Raw genomic sequence first — 17,588 nt, 5'->3', positions numbered from 1 at the left:
GTGCGGTGGGGAGGCCCTTGGAGCCGTCCGGCCAGCAGCAGCCCCAGTCCTGCTCCGCCTGCTCTGTCCTGCTGGCTTTGTCTCCACACAGACCCACCAGCTCATGCAGCAGCTGTGTGTCAGAATCCTGTCATCCCTCCATTTCTTGGTGTGTTATTTTTAGGGGTTGATGTGTTTTATGTCAGAATTAAGCACACCATCTGGCTCACTTATCTGCCTTTTGTGTGGAGACTTAGGATTGGCGCACACACGCTGACCCCAGGCAGCCTGACAGTGCTGCCATCTAGTGGGAGCCAGTGGCATGGTGGCTCCACGGGTGTGTCCCTCCCACTGCCCCACAAACTTAAGTCCGAGGATCGCTGACAACTATGTGTCCCTTTGAATTTGGAAAACAAACAAAATGGAATTCACTGTATTATTTTAAAGAGACGTTTGCTATGTCTTTAAGAGCTTAATTTTTAATTTTTCTCTGTATAACCTCCACTTAAAAACATACCCCAAGCAGGGAACTGGTGGCTCATGCCTATAATTCTACTAACTGCTCAGGAGACTGATATCTAGAAGATCAAGATCCCAAGACAGCCCAGGACTATATCCAAAATAACCAGCAAAAAGCCCGGCTGGAGTCATGGTTTAAGTGGTGGAATGTAGCTGAGCAAAAATGAGCCCCTGAGTTCAATTCCCAGAGGAAGGGGTAGAGAGGGAGGAGGAGGAGGAGTGTGTGCATGAGGAGTAGTTATACTACTCCCCTTGGTTTTATCTCACAAATTCAGTCTGAGAAATTAGGCCTTGGGCCCGGGAGATTTAGTGAGTTGCTTTCTCAGCCGCGAGGTGCAAGACGCCGTGCTTTTCCTTTATTCCCTGATTTGGGGTTGGGTGGGGTTCTGTTTTGCTTTTTTAATTGCCTTTTTTTTTCCGACTTTGGCTTGTGGCTGGGGTTTTTGACACAGGCTCTCTGTGTGACAGTCCAGGCTGGCCACACGTACGATCCTCTCACCTCTGCCTTCCAAGTGCTGGGATTACAAGCAGACCCTACCACTCCAGCTCTGTTTCCTGACATTTTCATTTGAATGTTTCAGAAATACTTTGATTCTCAGGTAGAAGGGCCATGGCTGAAATGCTAAAATGTCCCCATAGCACAGATTGCCCAGCGGAGCTTTCCTGCACTGCTGGGGTGGTGAGGCCTCCCTGCCTTGTCGGTTGTCTGCCTCCGCACCCCAAACTGTGTAGTCAAGCCAGTGTGCGGCACACACATCTGAGAAACACATCCTCTGTGCTCCACTGTGTGCAACTGCGGTGGCCACTTCTGGTCTCTTGTCCGTGAAGGGAAGGTTGGAAGTTCAAGGATTCTGGAGGCAGGAAGAGAGCGGTTGGTGCGCCTTCTTGGAGAGGGACCAGAAGATACAACCTGGGTTTCTGGCCCAGTGAGAGCTCAGTGTGTTTGTCTGGAGATGGCCAGCTTGTACTGGCCTCTCCACAGCTACCTCATTGGTGGGTCCCAGCCCTGGATGTCTGGTGGAGCCTGATTGGTCCAGTTTTCTGGAACTTCAGCATGCATGTCTTCAGCATCCCAGACCACTAGGATCTATCTGCTCAGCCCAAGCTGTGACCTGCCTTTGCCAGCCAAGGTTTGGCTCTCTGTTGATTGGGATCAACATTGTCTGGGCTGCAGGAAGTAGCTCTGGAGACGGACGGGGAAGAGTAGGGGGTTGATAGCTCTCGCAGTGTTTGGAGACAGACTCGGCTTTCTGCAAGAGACACCTGCAGTGTGCAGAAACTTGGTCTCTTGCTGGATGCTGAGCTGTGGAAGAAGTAGCTCCCAAGCCAGCTCAGCCCAGGTTCCTGGGCCCCCTTGCAGCCAGGCAGTCCTCCCGCTCGGGCCCAACACCAGTGTGCCCCTTCTCGTAGCTCTGTAGGCTGCTCTGGGTCCCACTGAGGCTCTGCTGTCCATACAGGACAGACGGGAAAGGCCCAATTCTGAAAAGTTTCACCTTTTAGTTTTTAAGTGATGGAGGAAACTCAGATTTTGTATTTGTTTCATGTTACTCCCTAAGCAGGTATTACCCATTTAACATTTTAAAGTATTTCATATTTATCCATTTCCTCTACAGGTTGAAGAGAGGCCAGAGAAAGATTTTACTGAGAAGGTAAGGAATTTCTGTAAAGCCTCTGTCTTGGGGGTCATTCGTTAATTAGAGTCCTGAAACTCACAGGTGAGACTCATAGGAGAACAGGTCACTTGGCGTTTAGTAAAGGTGTTCACCCTCTCGTGAGGCTCGGTAGGTGGCCTGCCCAGCGTGCTGTCTTCTGAGCCACTTAGAGTGTCCTGGCTGAATCGTGCAGACAGCAAAAGCCCAGCACAGCGACAGCCCTACCGGGTCCTGGGCGTCTGAAAATGAACCCATCTTTACTGCATACCAGAAACCCGTGGCAGACTAGCCAGTGTAGCCGCTGGATTAACAAAGCCGCGGTGGGCTGGGGATGTAGCTCAAGTGGTAGAGCGCCCCTCGCAGGACAGGCTGCTGCTCCGTAGGCTGATGAGTCACGTTGGGTTTGTCTGCGGTCACATGTCCTCCACACTGCAGGGGTCTCGCAGCATGCCCGGCTTGTCTGCCGCCACACTGGCCTCTCTGGGCGGGACTTCCTCCCGGAGGGGAAGCGGAGACACCTCCATCTCCATGGACACCGAGGCTTCTATTAGGGAAATTAAGGTAAGATGCTCATCTGTCAAGCTTGGCCCCTGCCCTCCCTACAGCTCAGAGTTCTCGTGACCAGGACACAGGGCAGGTCATGCCCACCGTGGAGCAGGCCTTGCTGCCCCCTCTGCCCTTCTGTGCTTGGGCCAGCACTGTCCCCACTGTTGAGCTGACTGCGCACCCCCGTGAGCCCTTGCGCATACTTTCTGGGGCTTTAGGCAGCCGATGCATGCCAGGCCCTGGCACAGGGCCCTGCCCTGGGATGCCTTCTCTGTTGCCTGGAATGTGTCTTTCCCTTTTGTAGACCCTACCCCCGTGGCTTAACGGCTTGTTCTTCCACTGTGAGTGCAGGCGTCATTCTCCATTATACCCTTGTCACCAAGGATGGGGCCAGGCGCCTGGTGATATTCTCTGTGTGAGAGAGAAACCCAGCACAGTACTTTGTGTTCAGGACACTGGGGCAGGTGCACCTGACCAGGGAAAGCTTGGGCACCAGAGGGCAGAGCCGGGCCGGGTCGTGTTGGAGTCTGCTGTGACTGCTTCTGTGGGTGGCCCTTTGCTCCTTACAGCTGGGGGCGCAAGGCATCTGGCCCACTGGTGCTATCTGAACACCCCGAGACCGAGAGACACTGAAGCGCACCCCACAGGGGCTCCTGTGAGGAAGCAGGGCCCAGCGTTATGCACATGCCAAAGCAGAAAGAGGCTTTTAGCCACTTTCCCTGGAACTGCAGCTGCAAGCCCACAGTACCTCGGGGGAGTCTGCTCGGCACACAGGTGCAATGGGCTGCCATCCTACTGGGTTGAAGCTGTAGGCATTTGTCCAGCAAGTACCAGACACTGCACCCAGGCACTAGGAAGTTGGTGGTGAGGAAGACAGGCAGGGGGAAGACTTGGAGGCCCAGGGGCAGGGGCAGCATGTGCTGATCTCCAACGCCACCATCACAGCATGGATCTCAGAGTCTTTAACAAACTGTGAAATACCCACTCGCAACAGAAAACCCTTAGCATAGCAGCATGTGCCTGTTATCCCAAGTGTGCAAGAAGTGTAAATAGGAGGATCACGGTCCAGGCTGGGTAAGGCAAAAAGCAAGACCGTGCAAAAGGGCTAGGGGCAAGGCTAATGAAGCTGTAGGGTACCTGCTTGACAACTACTGAGTGAAAACCTAGTACTGCAGAGAGGGAAGGGGGTGGGGGGGAGATTCAGCACACACTGGGCATGGTAGTGCAGACCTGTAATCCCAGCACTTGGGATGCTAGGGCAGGAGGATGGTAAGTTTGGGGCTAGGCTGAGCTGTACATCGAGTCTGAAGTCAGCTTGGGCTACATAGCAAGGACCTGTTTCAGAAAACTGTGTGTGTGTATATGTGTGCGTGCATACATGTGTGTCACTCCTGGGGCTTGAACTCAAGGGCTACACATTGTCCCTGAGCTTTTTTGCTCAACGCTAGTGCTCTCCCACTTGAGCCGGAGCTCCACTTCTGCGTGTGTGTGTGTGTGTGTGTGTGTGTGTAATTAGAGATAGTCTTCATAGACTTTCCTGCCCAAACGGGCTTCAAACCTCAATCCTCAGATCTCAAAGCTAGGATTACAGGAATGAGCCACCAGTGCCTGGCACAAAAACCAATTTTTTTGAAGGCTGCCCAGAAGAAAGGACCTAGATGTATAAAAGCTTCAGGTGTGTGTGATCTCTGTCCATTCTTTTCCTCGACATCATTTACCTTTTGTGCCATTTCTCCCAGGAACTCAATGAGTTGAAGGACCAGATTCAGGATGTAGAAGGCAAATACATGCAGGGACTGAAAGAGATGAAGGTACCATTTACAAGCGTGTGGGCCACAGTACTAACGCACCTTCACTGCGGCCGACCCGCACGGCCTGGGCGTGTGCTCACCCTGAAGAGGCCCTGCGTGCAGAGCCGGGGCCGGAGGAGGCAGCATGGCGTGCATTCCTCTCCTGTGCAGCTTCTGAACCGATGCCGAGAGTTGGGACCCTCGTAGGAGAGGTCACCACCACATTTAGTGTTCCGTGCTTACTGCCCAGATTTGGTTCTCTTCCCTTTCTGTAGTGGCCACATACAGAAATGTGAGGTCTGATTTGCTTCACGGTTCTTCCATGTCCTAACACGCATGCTCTCGCACTATGGAGATCGCTTGCATGCTGTGAGGTGTTGCTGATCAAAGCAAGGTCTGAATGTATGTCACCCTGGAGTGTCTACATGCACCGCTCCTTTCGGGATGTGCGGGTTCCAGTGGGAAGTATAGCAGCCCCCTTGGTGGGTAGTAAGGTGAGCAGCTGCCCCGAGGAAGCCGCTGCCAAGGAACAGGGCCAGGAGGTCCTTCCGGCAGCACTGACAGGGCTGACTCAGTCAGCAGGTGGTGGATTGTTACCCTGCCTTCTCATCTCCCCAGAAAATACCCAGCCAGTCGTCTGACCTCAGGGTTGACAGATCAAACAGACGCCAAACAGATCACCTGACTAACTCATCCTGTTCATAATTATAGGCTCTACTTAAAAGAGGAAAAAAGCCGGGCACTTGTGACTCACACCTGTCACCCTAGCTACTCAGGAGGCTGAGATCTGAGGATGACGGTTCAAAGCCAGTCTGGACAGGAAAGTCCATGAGACTGTGAGCTGTGGCTCAAGTGGTAGAGCGCTAGCTTTAAGCTGAAGAGCTGAGGGACAGCACCCAGACCCAGAGTTTAAGCTCCACAACCAGCCAAAAAAAAATTTTTAAGGGAGGTGAGGGGGGAGTTTAAGACTAGCTCCCAGCTGGTATAAATGGGGAGCCAGCGAGCCATTCGGTACACACGTGCAGGCCGAGGCCGGGTCCGCCCTGGGCAGCCTCCCCACAGGACCCTAAGTTGCTCACGCCTCTCATTGGCTTCAGGTCGTTGGCCCCGGTCGCCATCTCCGCCCACTCTGTTCCCTTGGCCCTGGCCTCCCTGTGTGCATGGTTTGGGACCTGCCAGAGCCCCGGGAGGCACGGCAGGCGCATCCCGCCGAGCCCTCTCGGAGGCTCCCGTGACCCTGCCCTCCCCACGGTCTTCTTGTGGACACCTGTGGGCCTCCGTTTCCTGATGGGTCAGAACTCTGACGTCACCACTGATCCTTCCCGAGTGCCGTAGTCAGAACAGGGGCCACAGGCGCCCATGGTGGCGCTGAGTGAACTGCCAGGGCCCGGCGTCGTCCCAGGCTCTGCCACACGTCTTGTGTGATTACCGCAGCAACCGTTCAGGCGGCCGTCCCTGTGGAGGAAGACTGTCCCTGAACAGTGGCCTCAGCCACCGCTGCCGTCCTGACCAACCCTTGACATAGGAGGGGGTGGCTGGCCTTCACCCCAAGACATTTGGGAACTACTTGAGCGATGGGAAACTGTGCACTGAACATAGCCCGTGCTTCTCACTGGCTCATCTGCTCTAAGAAATAAAGTCTCTGCCTAGAGTGGAGGTTTTAGGAGAGCACCAAGCTTTCCCACTGCACCTTCACAACTCTGGCCCGGTTTGTGCAGGACTCACTAGCAGAAGTTGAGGAGAAGTATAAGAAGGCCATGGTGTCCAATGCCCAGTTGGACAATGAGAAGACGAACTTCATGTACCAGGTGGACACCCTGAAAGACACACTGCTCGCGCTGGAGGAGCAGCTGGCCGAGTCCCAGCGGCTCTACGAGGAGAAAAGCAAGGTGAGCGTCTGGGGGTGGGGAATGGTGGGGATTCTTGTGTGTGGGAGGTGTGTGTGCGTGTGTGTGTGTGTGTGTGTGTGTGTGTGTGTGTGTGCGTGCGTGCGCGTGTGTGTGTGTGCGTGCGCGCGCGCGTGTACGTGCATGTACATCGTGCTCATGCATATTTTAAACTGTCACCCTCCCTCTGTCCAGGACACTCTAGTTCTGACGTAAGACTCCCAGGCTCTCGGCTAAGTCCTGAAATGTCAGCGTGCACAGGTTCAACAGCAAACTAAAGGACGTTTACCAATGTTAGTGTTAAGACACAGGCCTGTGAAGGCACTAGGGGCCTTGATAAGGAACAGTCAGATGCTTCGAGAACTTCCTGCTAACGAGCGATTTTCATTTTCTCTCAACACCATGGACAGACAGGGTTTTAAGAAAATTGTATTCAGTTAACTTTCTGCTGATAGGGAAAAGGCACAGTTCCTTCATTTAAGAATACCTTTAAGCTCAGAGAAAGACACCGCCCTGTATGAGTTTTCAGGAAGAAGCACTGGAATTAATTTGTTGCTAGTTTACAACCAGCCTGAGCCTAGGTTGAAGCTGCTGACACGGCTGGGTTGGCAAAGCTGGGTTTAGCTGCCATGTACAAGCCCGGCATACTTACATTTCATTGTTAGGAATTTGTTGGTTTTTCAAACCCTAGAACATTGTCCGGTTCCTCAGAGATCCTGAGCTAAGCAGGGGATGTAACGTGTGGGTCACTTTTAATGGCTGCATCCTCAAAATCTCAAGGGAAAACCAAGGTCCCACTGATAACACGGGCCTCCTCCTCCGCTGCGGAATTGAGTTACAGCTAACGGGAGACTCCCTCGGTTCTCACAGCTGAGCTCTGAGAGCACTTGGGAGGGAAGGAGGGAGGGAGGGAGGGAGGGAGGGGTGACCCTGAGAGTGCACCAGGCCCCATCCTGGTAGCAAGGTACCACAGTGCGGTGTGTTCCAGCTCTTCTAGAACACCACCCTCTGGGCCTGGTTCTGTGGCCAGGCCAGGAGCTCCAAGTTTCATTGTAGGGAAGCCAGGGGGGACCTCGGGGTGCTCCCAAGCCTGACAGGATGGGCCTTGTCACAGCTAGGAGGAGGAAGCGGGGAGCAGAGCCGGGGTCTTGTCCCTTCTCAGAAGGCCCCTCCAGGGAAGGGGCTCTACCGTAGTGGGTGCCACGCCCTCCTGAGGCCAGTGCTCCCACAGAACAGAACAAAAATGCCCCGGGACGAGGGTGAGCCCTGCAGAGGTGCGGCGGACCCAGGGGCAGCTCCGCCACAGGCTCCATGCCTGCTACTTGGTCCTGGAGTGCAGCCCTTGAGCAGAGCCGCCACACGCTGCCACCTCACACAGTCCCACCCACCCCGGCACTGCCCTGAACAGGGGCCCTGCCTGGGAGTGGCCAGGAAGCCCCCACCAGTCCCGTCCACTGCTCAAGGTTAATTTTACAGGAAGTCTTCGTAGCATCTTCGAAAGCCCGAAAAATGGATTTGGGGTGTTGCTTGCTTTAGAACTAGTGATGACACCCTAACAAGTCATTTGTCCTGAGCGGAATGCGGCGGTGAGCGCGCGGAGCAGAATGGCAGGGCCGCCCCTCCCAGCGTGCTCTCTGTCCCCCGCAGGAGCTCGAGCGGGAGAAGCACGCGCACAGCGTCCTGCAGTTCCAGTTCGCCGAGGTGAAGGAGGCGCTGAAGCAGAGGGAAGAAATGCTTGAGGTAGGCCGCTTTTCCTTGCTGTGCCTTTGGACATGGCTGCCTCCTGTTACTGAGTAGGCTCCCGGGGCAGAGTACTACGGACCGGGTAGCTCTAACAACCAGCCATTCCTTTCCTCAGTTCTGGACAGCAGGCTCTCAGATGAAGGCCCTGCCAAGGTGTAGGGGCAGGGTGGGGGAGGGGGACATTCCTCCTGTCTGATCAAAGCCCCGCCTGTGACCTCATTTCCTCATTTAAACCGTAATTGCTTCCCAATGACCTTGTCTTGAAATGCAGTCATCTTGGAGGTCAGGACTTCACTGTTTGAATTTGGGGAAACACAACTCAGTAATTTGACAGATGCTAAAAAATTTTAATTTTAAGAAAATTCAATTTTAAGAAAAAAGTAATAACTTTTTAAATGTAGGTTCAGATCACCTTGGATGCCTTACTTCGGGAAAGCGTTCCTCTCCTGGGAGAGGAGTAATCCAGTAACAGCTCCTCCCCCGAGGTGTCCACCTCCTAGTTCCTAGAAATCATAAGACTGCCATTTTTTAAATTTTTTTATTATCATTAAATAGTTGCGCTTTTAGTATCGTTGTCCTCAGTTGTGAATGCAGCTAGGCTAGCACGGCAGGGAGATTGTGGGGCATTGATTTCAGAGGCAGAGCGCGGCCCTCGACAGTGCCCGACGGCATCACAGGACCGTCACGAGGAGTCCTCGTGAGGTCAAAAACACGGCAACAGATTCTTCTCTGGGGCCCCAGAAAGGAACTCAGGCCTCTGTACACTTCTGATCTCCAGAACTGTTAAGAGAATAAATCATGGAACTGTGCATTTCTAGAGCACTGATGAATTCAGGCTTGAAGAAAGAAAACCTTGCTGGAGTTCTTCAGTCATCTGGCACTGGGCTTTTTCTTCCTGCTTAACTCTTGATCTGCTCTCTTCCTATCTGTTCCTTTCCTCAGGAAATCCGACAGCTACAGCAGAAACAGGCGAGTTATATCAGGGAGATTTCTGATCTTCAGGAAACCATAGAGTGGAAAGACAAAAAGATAGGGGTAGGAGTCTCGAGTCTTTGCCAATCTGTGTCAACGGGCTGCCGCGTAGCGGAGGCCGTCCCTGTGTGCAGAAGCAATGGCTGGTGTGGGTGTGCATGCCGCGGGCAGCAGCATAGTTTGAAGGAATCACACAACATTTCCAGAGGTGGACTCTCTCTCCCAGGCAGCCCTGTGTGAGCCCTGGGAGCACAGGGCACCCCAGCAGTGAGGACAGTGGGCATGCTGCGCTGCGGGTGGAGGGTCAGACCCCAGAATTCCCTGTTCTGGAGTTGGCTGGAGTTCTGTTTTTCTCGGGAGGGTTTGCAGAAGCTGAGGTGTGGTGGCAGAGGCCGGGTCCCACACCCTCACCTGGAAGTCTCTCCAGGGAAGGCCTCCACTGACCCTTTCCTTCCACCCATGGTGGCAGTGACCATTAGAAGAGAGGAATGCTAGCAAGTCACTGCTGATCCACAGTGACAAATCGTTTCCAGAAACCAGCAGCCCCTTGTGGCAGAGCCTTGACACAGGACCAGAGGGTATACAGCCACATCATGGACAGGCTTGCGATGTGAAACCTGTCGTGGTTCTACTTTGACATCTCCCCCATGTTGGGGGTTGGGGGGGGGCGGGTAACGGATGGAGGGAGAAGGACAGGAAGGGAGAAGAGAGAGGAGAGCAAGGGAGCTCACCGATGCACTCTTATAGACCACTATCGGGGACAACAACTTCTGGATCCATTTGTGTATAAAAGCAGCGAGACTATAGAATGCGGGTGGTTCAGCAATTCTTCTGACTCTATCCCTCGTTTAAGCAGCTGCATCACTTCTGTTAACTCCTGTCTCCTTCAAACTAAGCTAGAAAACGATGCCATACTGCAGCCTCCTTCCACGCTGCTTGGCTTTGTGTATCTCACAACCATGCACACACACACAGGTGTGTGATCATTTGCATTTCCTGGGTGTCTAGACTGAGTGAAGCATGAATGCTCCCTGCCTGCCTTTCGATTGTATCCTTAAAGAAGATGCTTTCTTGTGCCTGAAGTCCATTGGTGCTCTGCACGCTGGAGCCTCCTTGTTCTGTGCCTTAGTAACCTGCTGGTCTGTGCCTTCTCCCTTCTCTCGGCTCTGCGCACACTCAGGCATTAGAGAGGCAGAAAGAGTTCTTTGATTCCGTAAGGAGTGAACGAGATGATCTTAGAGAAGAAATAGCCAAGCTGAAAGAGGAGCTAAAGGTAGGACGCCGCTGCTGCGTTTCTGGGGTTCTGTGGCTTGTGGGTCCTGGAGATCATTTCATGTCTTTGATGTGTTCTGCCAATAAATTCAAATCTGGGGGTCACCGGCAGGGTCTGCGTATGTTGACGCGAGTACAGATGTGGGCGTTAGGCCCAGGCCGATTGGAGGCCAACGAGCAGCTGATCTTGAAAGCAGCTCCGAATTCCATCTCTGATTTTTCCCACATTTATTTAAAGGATTTTTTTCCCCACAAGTGTTGGTTAGCACTCTAGGGTGTTATTCAGTTAGAGAATGTGTTTGTTTTCTTGTTCCAAAGCCTCTGGTCCAGGGACTTCTCCAACCGAACATTGTCTGTGTAATTAGACCTAGACATGTGCTAGCCCTTAGGAGAGGGAGTTCCACGTCCTGTGGGGCCATGTGAGGAGTCTTTGGTGACCATGACAGCCCAGCAGGGGGCTCTGGGGAGCTGCCAAGGCCCTGCAGGCAGGGATGATACTGAGAGGGAGGGTGCTGGCCCCAGCAGTGTCTGGAGAGAGCTGTGTGTAGAGAGAGCAGTGTCTCGGGGGATGGTCCAGCCTGCTCCTCAACTGCTGGGTCGAAGCCAGAGCAGTCGAGCAGGACTCAGTAAACCAGCGCCAAGAAATGAATGACACGTTTGCTGGCACTAGACTGTCGTCCAACTCAGAATCCGGTTGCCTCCACCTCCCAATGCGGAGATTACAGGTGTGTGCTGCCACGCTTCGCCACAGCCGCTTGTTCTTTAAACTCAAGCCAGGGCGTAAGTTGTTTCACTTTTTTTTTTTCAGATAGGGTCCCAAGTTTATGCACAGGCCGGCCAGGACAGTGAGCTTCCTGTGGATGCTTCCTGTGAATGACCCTGCCACCAGCCTAGCTTTTTTTTTTTTTTTCAATTGGTTGAGATGGGCTCTCATGACCTTTTTACCCAGGTTGACCTTGAACAGCAGTTCTAGATCTAATCTAGAGTAGCTAGGATTACAGGCATGAGCTACTGCACCTGGCCTTGGCTAGAGCTTTACAATGACAGGTTCCTTCACATTGGTTCACTCGGTTTTCCACTTGGTAGCTGCTTACAGGCATCACCCATAGTTCAAAGGGTGCTGTTAGGAGGATCTTGTTCCCAGCAAACTCAATCATGGAACACATAAGAAAGCAGTTTTGGGAGGTTGCCTAGATATCATGAGATTGATGCCAGGCACTTTTCTGTTCTGACATGGCCACCCTCTACAGGAGATGTATCTTCCTCTTCTATAATTACTAATGAAATACAGTTTAGCCTGCTATCTCTTGAGTGTTACAGTGAGTGTGTTTTGTTCCCAGAAACATGGAATAATCCTAAATTCAGAAATAGCTACCAACGGAGAGACTTCAGACACACTCAATAATGTTGGATACCAAGGCCCTACCAAGGTGACAAAGGAGGAGTTCAGTACCCCCCAGTCAGCTGGCGACGGGGCGCTGGGTAAGCATTGTTTTCCTTTGGATCCTTCAGCCTCCCAATCGGCACTGGGTCACCTTCCGTGCATTATTACGACCAAAGCCATCACCACTGATCAATTAACAGTCACACCGCATGCCCTTTGTTCTGTCACTCCATGGTCATGTCCTTGCCGATGATGAGATTGCCCACACGTGCTGTCCGGCATGCATCTCTGTTCAGTGCTTACCACCAACGGCTCATGTACACATTTCTTTTGCTTCTCAAAGTTACCAAGTAAGACTGTGAATGAAAGAAAATAGTGCCGAAATCATGTGACAATGTTAAGAGAACTGTTTGGTCCTCAGATATGTCCTGTGAATGGCTTCACAGACTTGTCACTAGATCAGGGTGTAGAGCAAGCGGGGGAGCGGCATAGCTAATCATATCAGCCCATCCTTCCTGCATGCCCTGTGTCTTGCAGAGGTTTGCGTGCACAAGGCTCCTGTGCATAGCACAGGGATGCTTGGAGGGAGTGGAGGATGTCATGGTTGAAAGCTGCCCCCAGGTGGACAGGCAGCCTTGGCAGGGGGTGTGGCCAGAGCTGTAAGAGGTAGAACTCACCCACCTGGGGGTCACCAGTGATCTCTGTTGCCATCTTTTTGCTTCTGCAAGAATATAAAGCGGGGGAATCCAGTAGCTCATAGGAGTATTTTCAGTCACCTGAAAATATTCACCAGTTAACATCTGTCATGGTATTTGGCTTTGAGATCTGGCCCATCTGGCCCTGGAAGCTGATGGCCTCATAAGGTGGGAACAGAGCCAACGTCTAAGGCTCAACTGCAGCTCAGACACCTTCATCTTATCTCTTAGCATGTATGTGTAGACACCATCTCTCAGGATCTGTGGAGACTCTAAAGAAATACAGCTCTTGTAAACTATGTGGAGGGTTTTTGTTAAAAAAGAAAAAAAGAATTTCTATAACACCTTTATAAGAGGTGCCTGAGTAACTTAAGAATTCGATCATACTGCTCCTGTCTAAATACACATTGTACAGATCTTTGGTAAGCTTTATGAGATGTTTAAAGAGCCAGAAAGATCAATTTACATGTGTAAGTTGTCTCCAAAAGTTTTCTGAGGGCACAGCCCATCTGTAAAGAAACTACTGGGGCTTCCTAGTATGTGCGCATTTTAAATTTATGCATGCAGCCTACTTCATTAATATGAGATGAACAGCATTAAATAATAGTACATTATCAAACAATAGTCAAAATTACTAGAAATACTGATATTTCTCCCATTTTCTTGGGGTCAGACCCCTAGATGGTAAGAGGGCCAGGCATTCGTGTCCAGCAGCGTGGTGTCTAACAGACTGGAGTTTTGTAGCTTTGCTTTTGAGAACCCCAAACAGGAAAACAGAACTGCCTATTTCTAGAGCTAGGGGCAGCATGGCTCCAGTGGTAAGGTCCTTGTCCAGGAAGTACAAGGTCCTAAGTTCAAACCCTAGTACCACCAAGAAAGAGAGAGGGAGGGAGAGACGGTTGTCCTTCTGAAGCAGTGATGGCTGGCTATGGAATTATGTGGTTGCCTTGACTTCCAATGTTCACTGGCGGCTGCAGGGAGCGTCTCCCTGCCTGAGTGTTGGTGGACAGAGCAGGGGTGCTCAGGGCAGACACAGGGTGCTTTGTCGGGACGACAGTGCCTGGGTGGGGGACCCTAGATTTCTTTCTGCCATGCAGGAGCTACTTCAAAAGCCTGTTCCTTCAAAAGCTGAGTTCTGAACGCCAGATGAATAGCCTTTTACAGATTTGAAGCCACTGTGAGGGCCGTGTGGGTGCAGTGCAGTCTGACGGTGCTTACGGTTGGTGTGGACTGCGGTCTGTGCTCAAGCCCAGCATTTGGGGCCGCGTGTCTGCCTGATCAGAGCTCTTCCTATTAGTTCACCTTTGGAAAGCAGCTCCTACAGGTGTACAGCGGCCACCCTCGCGGGGGCCTGTGGCTGTGGCCTTCACTGGTCAGAAATGCACTAATGCCATCGCTGCTTTGCCGCACAGAACTGGCAACGGCTTCTCTTCCATGTGATTCTCTGGTGATGCTCTGTTAGCACCTGGCAGGGCGGGCATTAGAACGGGTTGGCGTTTTACTCTGTATTAACTGGTCACCGCATCTTGGGGTCCCTTCAATTCTCTCAATGGTCTTTTAGGAAGAGCCAATGGAGTGGAGGTGAAAAAAGAAATTGTGGAGACTGTGGGGAAAAGAGAAACCTCGCAGCACGCTGAGCAAGAGCAGCACGAGGAGAGCACGGGAGAGGCGTGTGTGGACAGAGAGGGCTGGCTCCCCGGCGAAGGTGCTGAGCGCCGGGGGTCCTCTGAACACAGTGCCTCGGGACCGTTAGCAAGTGCCGGCTGGGAGGGGCAGGTGCGAGGCCAGAGTCTAGGGAACACTTGTGAAAGTCCAGAGCAGGTAGGGTCAGGCGGGGTGGCAGACCTGCCGGACGGCGGGGCCGGAGCTCCCCCTGAGCAGTCTGGCCCTCCGCGCCAGGTAGACGGAGAGCCGTCCGGCCCGGGGCCTGTGCCGCACAGTGAGGACGCTTCGGCTACCCAGAACCACAGCGAGAACGCCGAAGCGAGTCGGGAAGGAGCAAAGCCGGAGGATGTGAAGACGGACGTGGAACCGTCCCACCAGGAGTCCGTCCCCGGGAGGATGCCGGAGACTGAAAAGATGGGCAGTCCAGTCTCTGGGGACCCGGAGGGGAACCACGTGGGGAGCGAGGTAGTGGCAAAGGGAGCTGAAGCTGGGGAGCACGCGGGAACAGCGGCCTCAGGTCCTCCCGCACACGGCAGGGACGCCGTGAGTCCTGAGGGGACGCGCATGGCCGAGGAGTGGGACACAGGCCGGGGGCGCAGCTTAGAGAGAGAGCTCCCCAGCCAGGAAGGAGCCGAGCTCCAGGGGACCCCCATGCAGAGCCCAGAGGCAGCGGGGGAGAGCACTGCAGAAGAGGAGGGGGGCGTGGAGCCCGTCCAGACAGACGGACAGACCCCCAGAGCGCAGGCAGCCGCCCGCAGCCCCGGGAGAGCAGACACCGAAAATGCAGCTGACCTGGAAAAGAGCCGCCAGCAGGGGGAGGCGTTGGATTCATCACAGAAGAAGACAAAGAACAAGAAGAAGAAAAACAAGAAGAAAAAGGCGCAGGCCCCCGTAGAATCCCTGCAAGATGTCAAGGACACGTTAACACGGCAGAACACGGGTACAGGGGGGGCTGAGGACGAGGGGCAGGCACCATTTGCTGACAGAAACCGAGTTACCAAAGCCCTAAACAAGACGACCAAAAATCCAAAACAGGAAATTGGGATAGGAAGCAATGACTATGTTGATTGTCCAGAAAATACTGAAATGATCCCCGAGGATAACGGGGTGGAACAAAGGGAAGGGGAGGCGGCAGCTGATGGAGACGCGTTGGCCTCCGGTGAGGGCGCAGGCCCGTCGGCAGGCTCCCGCGCTAGCGATGCATTCGATGGGCAGGCTACGAAGAGCGATGCTGGTGGTGTCACTCAGAGCAGTCCCGCCCAGCCCAAGAATAAAGTAGGAAACGGCAGCTCCCCTCCTCAAAATAAAAGTCCCTCCCAGGGCATTGAAGATGCCCAACACTCAGGTCAGACAGCTGGGAAAGTTCTAGACAGTATCAGTCTGGATAGTGATGACTTGTCAGCATCCGCAGGGGAGCTGGGAGACCTCGGCTCAGAAGGAGCAGGGAGTGAGCAGGGCAAGAGCAAAGAAGACTGTACCATGTCCTAGGCAAGCGGCAGGGAGGGCAGGTGGAGGAAGACAGGCTTCAGAGCGAGGCTGAGGACTCCGCCCAGAAAATCCAATCGTAAGAGACCCTTGTCTTTCCTCTCCATTGCTCATGTGCACAGAATGTTCTAAAATGCTGTAGAAGTACTGTATGACAATCATCCACTTTAAGTTATAGACTGTTACCAATAGATTAGTATTTAATTAGTATTTAATCATTGAGGTGATCACCTAGATTAGAAAGACACATTCGTTTTCATTTCAAGTTCTAATCGAGAGCATTCCGTGATAAATGCCAAACCATAGTGTGTGCCTTCACTATCTGTATTCCAGCCTAAAGTAAAAATATTTGCCTTAGGTCAATATGAATGTGGTGATTCTTGACCAAATATATCAGCCTTTAACTGAAATGACCAAATAGCATTCTTAGATTTCTGCATTATGAATATTATGGATATTTAAATAGCTACATCTCACTCAGATACATGTGCATTCATATTCAATTTTACTATGCACGTTAGAGACAATATGGCATATTATTTAGAGGAGATAAACACGCAGCATCTAGGTCACTGAGTGGTAAGACTTGCACCTTAGAACAACAGCTGATGGTTTTAGGGCGCAGAGATGCCCTGCCTTTCCCCAGAACTGTCACATCCCACACCAGTGCCTTCAGATCTCATTGCAATGATACCTGCATTTATTTTGTGGTTCCATGTTGATGATGTACCAAATTCATTTTACAAAAAGTTTTTAAAGGTTTTTTTTTTTTCTGGAAGTGATACATTGACATTTCACTTCCTATTGTAGAATTTAGGAGATACTGTCATTTAACAAATATATAACCTCAAATTTATTTCTCTGTTGAATGTCTAACTGTTGTTCCAAAGAAAAATACAAAAGGATACCTTTCGTACAAATTACTAAGGAGTAGTTTGCATAGAGTAGGGTATCTTAAAGAGTTGAATAACTTTTGGTATTTTGGCATAAATATTTTTGTTGTTTCTTGCTTTGATCTACTTGAAGGAGATACATACTTTCTATATAAAGACGCATTTAAAAAGAATTGTAAAGTTGAATAAAAAGTAACTGTAAAATTTTTTTAAACACAAGGGAATGTATATTATGAGTTGTTGACCCTTTGTGAAATTGTCAACTTGCACTACTGTTACAAGATATAAATGAACTCAAAAGGACCAAAACCTCAGCAGAATTTGAGGCAATCCTAAGGGTTATGTAATTGAAATAAAAAGCATTTTATAATTTTACAAGCCTGTGGTTTTGGTCTTTGGGTCCTTGAGCTGTGGCCCTGGCTCTGGTTCACACAGTGCCCTCTTGAAGCCATGCCCACTCTGCGGGCCACTCCAGGGTTCTAGACAGACCTCCTGCTCTTGCCTTCCTCAGTGATAAGTGAGCTCCTCTCTGGTGGCCAGCCTGGTGCCAGGGAGGGGCCCCCGAAAGGAAGACTTGGTGGTCCTCCTGTGTCTCCTGTGCTCCCTGGGCCGTCCTCGTCAGATCCTGATTGAGGGGGGTCTCCTTCGGGTGCTCTGCTTAACCATACTGGGACCAGGAGAGTTTGGGAGTGTAAGGACCGTGGTGAGAAAACCTTATGACCGTGCATGCGTCCTGAAGAAGAGGACGGTGGGGATGGAAAACTCCAGCTGTGTCACAGACAGAGAAAGGCAGGAGCCCTGGAGAGGCGGCCCAGGGCTGTGTAGGGCGGCTGTAACTTAAGCAGGACACATTCACCCTGGAATGTACGCTGGAAAACAGCTCTCATTCTACCTTCCAGAGCCTTCCAGGGAGTGAGCCAGCGACTGAGTCGCCAAGCGTTGACATCATGCGGCCGTTTTAAGTGCTTCCTTTCCCTCTCCTGTTCCTCACCAGCACGTGTCGGGCTCGCATCCCCCTCCGCTCAGCCACCCCAAATCTGTCATCTCCCCACCCCCATGTGTCTCACAGATGATCTTTACCCCTTTGTCACTGGAAGAAAACGGCTC

The 17,588-nt window shown here is 52.0% G+C and overlaps 1 protein-coding gene across 14 annotated transcripts in view; it reads left to right on the top strand.

Annotated features, from left to right (window-relative positions):
- The window catches only part of Lrrfip1 (LRR binding FLII interacting protein 1), a 122,561-nt gene that overhangs the window by 96,878 nt on the left and 8,095 nt on the right, over positions 1-17,588 (top strand). For 4 of the 14 annotated variants that reach the window (XM_042702318.1, XM_042702314.1, XM_042702313.1 and 1 more), the window contains 7 exons: positions 2,112-2,147; positions 2,586-2,711; positions 4,436-4,507; positions 6,205-6,375; positions 8,020-8,112; positions 11,700-11,841; positions 14,000-16,856. In XM_042702318.1, coding sequence (XP_042558252.1) covers positions 2,112-2,147; positions 2,586-2,711; positions 4,436-4,507; positions 6,205-6,375; positions 8,020-8,112; positions 11,700-11,841; positions 14,000-15,591 — 2,232 coding nt within the window. In that variant the 3' untranslated portion in view covers positions 15,592-16,856. Of the gene's footprint in view, positions 1-2,111; positions 2,148-2,585; positions 2,712-4,435; positions 4,508-6,204; positions 6,376-8,019; positions 8,113-9,057; positions 9,151-10,267; positions 10,361-11,699; positions 11,842-13,999; positions 16,857-17,588 lie in introns of those variants that run through there. The other 10 variants (XM_042702319.1, XM_042702317.1, XM_042702320.1 and 7 more) reach the window with 6 other exon arrangements.

The sequence above is a fragment of the Dipodomys spectabilis genome, unplaced genomic scaffold, assembly GCF_019054845.1.
Source record: "Dipodomys spectabilis isolate Male_0828 unplaced genomic scaffold, ASM1905484v1 ptg000321l, whole genome shotgun sequence".
NCBI lineage: Eukaryota > Metazoa > Chordata > Mammalia > Rodentia > Heteromyidae > Dipodomys > Dipodomys spectabilis.
Note: the sequence above shows the minus strand (reverse complement) of the source record. Positions and strands in the feature narration are given on the sequence as shown.